The 5195-nt window shown below is 46.8% G+C and overlaps 1 protein-coding gene across 1 annotated transcript in view; it reads left to right on the top strand.

Moving 5' to 3' along the window:
* SMIM23 (small integral membrane protein 23) overlaps nt 1-1861 on the top strand; it is a 12978-nt gene extending 11117 nt beyond the window's left edge. The window contains exons 2-4 of the mRNA XM_013004943.1: nt 1098-1149; nt 1344-1411; nt 1649-1861. Coding sequence (XP_012860397.1) covers nt 1098-1149; nt 1344-1411; nt 1649-1861 — 333 coding nt within the window. The remainder of the gene's footprint in view (nt 1-1097; nt 1150-1343; nt 1412-1648) is intronic.
* Nucleotides 1862-5195: the final 3334 nt, after the last annotated feature.

Here is a 5195-nt window from a genome sequence, read left to right as displayed (position 1 = left end):
TTCGTGGTAACAAAATATTTATATTTTAACAATCTTCATGTGTACGCTTTGTGGCATTAAATACGTTTGTGGTGTTTCAACCACCACCACGCCTCAATTTTCCCTTCACTCTTATCGCCCAGCGCTTGTCCCACATGAGCTCCAGGCAGTGGTGTGCACAATAGCCAAGTTTTATTCAGGAGGCTGGGAACAACCCAAAAGTCCATCAACAGGTAAATAGATGAATGGTGGTATATTCATGCAGGAATAAAACTTCTGCAATACAAATGAGCACACAAAAGTACAGAGTCATCTCAAAAACATTTTGTGGAGAAAAAAGAAGCCAAACATAAAAGAGTAGGTGCTGCCGATTCAACGCATATAATGTTACAGAAGAGGCAGGCCACGCCACAGTAAGAGAACACGGGTCTGTGCTTCCCTCTACTGGGGTGGGCAGGCGGAACAGACTGCAATGTGGAAAGACGGTCTAGGTCTTGATTGACGTGAAACTCCTCCGGTGAGGACGTAAACACATGCAAAAACTCATCAAGCCACCTTCAACGTGTGTGTCCTGTCTGTAAATTAGACTGCAGGGAGGCTGTCTTTAAACCAATAGTTCCAAACAAAAGGTGTCAACCGGAGGGGAGAGGTGAGAACAAAGCGGCTCTTCCTTCTCCAGAGGGAGGAAGGAGGAAATCACACCCTACATGTCAGCGAGTTGCTTGCTGTGTTATCTATGCGTGCCCTTGGGGAGGTTTTGTAGTATGCAGATGTAGTTGTAAGGAGCCCTGGTAGCATGGTGGTTACACACTGGGCTGCTAACCACAAGGTCGGCAGTTTGAAACCACTGGCAGCTCCATGGAAGAAAGACAAGACTTTCTGCTCCCGTAAAGAGCCCGACGCTCAGAAACCCACAGGGCAGTTCTGTCCTGTCCTCTGGGAGTTGGCATCAACAATGATTGAGATTCGTTTGTCTTTTTCACGTGTGATTTTGATGACTACACAAAGTTAATCTCTAAAAAACACCTTACAGCCTGCTCTGCTTGTCCCCAGGTGAGGTGAGCAGGGAGAGTCTGCCCTCCACGACCTCACTCTGTTCCCCCTCTCTCTGCCCCCAGTCGCTGTTGGCATTGCTGGCGTTGGTGCTGTACTTGGGCACATGGATATCAGGTGAACATTTTGGAGTCCCTGCGAAGGGAGGCACTAAGCCCACACCGAGTGGGGAAGGGTATCTTGGAGATGGCTGCATGCCTCCACAGACTGCCTTTCCTTCCCCTCTTCACTCTATTGGGATAACCCACCATGCTTATTACTACGATCACTCATATGCTCTAATTGAGAGGAGATGCTTGTGCCTCTTTCAGGAAGAAGCTGGGAAGTGTCAGAAAGGATCAGTGAATGTCACTACTCTCAGAATGCTGTGGCTACCCAGGTAACATGGGCAGGAAGGTGCTAGAGGGGATGACAAGTTTGGGCTGAGGAAATCTGAGAAGGCTTCCCAGAGGAGGTGCCATTGGTGAGGCAGGTCTTGAAGGATAAGTAGGAGCTGGCCAGTTACAGAAGGTGGGGATGAACACATGTACAGAGGCCCAGGGACTTCCCAATGCTAGTGGCACACTTGTTCACTCCTGAGGAAGCTCAAAATGCACTTTTGATGTCTCCCTTTCAGGGGCTTACATACCAGGCAAATGACAGCTCAGAAGTGCCAGCCAAGATCGTCAAGCACTGGTTGAAGGATAGCTTGCATACTCTCTTAGAGAAGCTGGAGGAAGAGCTGCGTGAGCTGGAGCAGCGAGTCCGGGACCTGGAGGGGTGGCTGGATGTGCTGCTGGGCGAGGCTTACCTGGAGGAGTCCTGCTCCGCCCTCAATAGGCGCTTCTGAGGGCCTTCAGCTGGGACCTGGGGCAGAGGCAACAAGAGACAGGAGCTCCTCTAATTAGGTAGGCAATCAGATATGACCGAGCCAATCAAGAAAATAAAGTCGCTCGAAAAGTAAGTCTGCTGTCGGTACCACTGTTGATGCTTAGCCGTGATACACACAGCTGCAGGAGGCCCAAGCCCTACCCATACCGAGCCTCGAACAAAACTTCCTGCCTCACCTTGGAAAAAGCACAGCTTCAAGACCTATCTTCACCAGGTACCAGCTCTGAAACTACGGACAAATTTCCGGAACGGCTCTGAGACTCCATACCCTCATTAGAAAACATCCAGGAAATAAACTTTGCCTCCTGGGGCTCAAGTGTGCACATTTACACCCTGTGTCGGGCATACATCCGAAACACATTGTCATCTCACAGCACCCGGATAGGACAGGGTGGTTGCAGACTTCAAAGGTCCGACACAGCTCACTGCACCACCAGGGCTCTCTCTGGCATACAGAACCAACAAAACCCCTTTCCTTCAAGTCGACCCCAGGGTGTCAGAGTAGCATTGTGCTCCAAAAGTTTGCAGTGGCTGATTTTCCAGAGGGAGATCACCAGGCCTTTCTTCCAGGGTGCTGCTGGGGCCACCCAAACCTCCAACAGTTCAGTTAGCAGCCGAGCACGTAAACTGTTTGTATCATTCAGGGTTCCATATAGTAGGTCCCTAATGAGTGGTTTATTCCTTTTCTCCTCTGGAAGTTAACAGGACCCTGGTTGTAAATAGGAGTGGTTATGCATGGGGCTGCTAACCAGCAGGTCAGCAGTTCAAAACCCCCAGCCTCTCCATGGGAGAAAGATGAGACACTCTACTCCCATAAAGAGTTGCGGGGAAGTTCTACCCTGTCCTATAGAGACAGAGTGTGTGGCAACTCAGCCTTCTGACATTGCTGGTGGAAGTAAGTTGGTAAGACTCCTGAGCAGGAAGCTTTGGCAAGAGTTAACAAATTCACAAAGGCATTTACCCTTTGACCTTGAATCCACTTCGGGGAATTTACCCCACATAGGCTTACACGTGTATGAAATTACACAGGTGCAAAGGTTACTCACCCTAGCTCCTTTTGAATAGCAGAAAAGTGGGAACAACTCAAATGTTACCCCTAGGTCATTGGTTAAATAAATGGGGGTGCGTCTAAACAATGGGGGTTCATGCAGCTATCTGTAAAAGAGAATGAAGAAACCTTCCATCGGCTGGTAGGAAATTCAGCAAGACATGTAAACAGCAGGGGGTGGGGAGAAAGGCGAAGCGGAATAAAAATCCGTCATTTGTTGTTGTTCATACAATGAGGACGACGATGATGACAAACATGCCTGAAAACCAAGTGCGGGCACATGCAACACTGGAACCACAGGGTTGGGAGTGGGCAGGTGAGGGACAAGAGGAGAGGGAAACCGTTCACTGTTTACTTTCCCTATTTTCTTGCCTTTAAACCATGTAACTACGTCATCTATTCAAACGCTTTTTAAAAAATCTATTTTTGAACAAGCAAAAATAGCAATGTTTCTATAATGGAACCATGATGACTTTCATTTTTTCAAAAATTGTGCCCAGAGAAAACTCCTCTTCCAATTAATGTGTTCGGATTCAGCAGTAAGGATTCTATCTACACAGGGTCCCCTTTGGCCTTTGCCTCCAGGAAGCTTAGAGGCCAATGGTTGTGATTATAGAAATTACACAACCTTCTGATTTTTTATTATTTATTCTCCCCTTTCTATGATCTCTTTGCTTTAATAACATTATCATACACAGGCCATTTATTAGAGCCACTTCCTAGCTTTGGAAAATTCCAGTTAAAATAAACTCGGAGATGATCTGCTTTACAGGAACGGCACAGGGATCGGCTTGCAGGAAGAATTTTCCTGTGAAGGTTTGTCGAGAGGTTGGAACCAGAAGTTTTTTTCTGATTTGCAATGACGTCAACAAGAGTTCCATAAGATGGAGCTGATTGCAATGTTCTTGCATTTGTAGTTACATGTTACACACATTGTAGCTGCACACGTGAAACCACATGTACGTATGTGCTCTGAAATGTTTTGGAGAGTTTTAGGAGTAACTTTTGTGGGAAATTGAGGACCTGGAAGAGAGTTATGAGCCCAATTCTCTACATTCATAATTGAGTCTGGAAGGCCAACTCTGGGGAGGAAGGTCTCCCAGGGGTGAGTTAGAGATGACTCCCAGTCACATTCTGATGACTAATCATCCCACAATAACACCCCCCCATAATAGTGCTACTATGTTTGGGTTTGGGTTTTGTTTTTAATTAAAAGATCATTTTATTGGAGGCTCTTACAGCTCTTATAACAATCTATACTTCCATTGTATCAAGCATCTTTGTACCTATGTTGCCATCATTATTTTCTAAACATTTACTTTCTATCAAGCCCTTGGTATCAGAATTGTGCTACTTTACAGATGGCCCTCACAAGCGTATGGCTGCTCTCCATGCACCTCAATCTACCTATCTCTGCGAGCAAACAAGTTCTATTGTCTCCTCGCTGAAAGGACAGTGGCCTTCCCTCTGCCTGCCACCGTTACTGGTGTCGGGTTACTCCCCTAATGAGCTCAGGGACATCGAAGATGAAGACACTGCCCACCTTGTGATGTGTGTGATTGACAGGCCCGCACGCCCTCAGACTACTAAGTCTGTTGGAGAATACATTCCCTGTCTTTCTCACTCCTGACTTCTGGAAAGGTAAGCACCCTGCACGTTTTGTCTATTTTCCCTCAATTGCACAGCCACTCCGTAGGACCCTTTCATTTGTGAGGCTGGACCTCACAACTTTGATGCTAACATTGTCAATGATGAATAACTTTGGCCCAAATTTAGGCTATGCGCACTGTAGACTTCCACCCTATCTCCAGCGCATCTGTCTGCAACACACAGCTGTTGGTAGTAGTTGGCTCCAACTCATGGCAACCCCATGTACAACAAAATGAGATGTTTCTCTGGTTCTACACCATCCTCAGGATTCTTGGGATGCTTGGGTCCTATTTGGAGCCCTGCCCACTAGGAGTCAAAATCTACTCGATGGCAGTGGGTTTACTTTTTCTAGTTTCCCACTTCTACTAGCTGCCAGTTCACATTTTCCAAGTCAAATTTGCTGGGTTGCAAGTACTCCCCCAACACAAGAACACTTTGTTCTAACAATTTGGCAGTCTGAGATGCTTACCTACCTAGCATGATCGCTGAAGACAATGGGTGCACAAGATATTGTGATGAAGAAAGCGGATGATGCTTGGCTACCAAAAGATGTAACACCTGAAGTCACTGAAGACAATGGGTGCACAAGCAAGTG

Source organism: Echinops telfairi, unplaced genomic scaffold, assembly GCF_000313985.2.
Source record: "Echinops telfairi isolate 266 unplaced genomic scaffold, ASM31398v2 ScPeMD7_7469;HRSCAF=8507_0, whole genome shotgun sequence".
NCBI lineage: Eukaryota > Metazoa > Chordata > Mammalia > Afrosoricida > Tenrecidae > Echinops > Echinops telfairi.
Note: the sequence above shows the minus strand (reverse complement) of the source record. Positions and strands in the feature narration are given on the sequence as shown.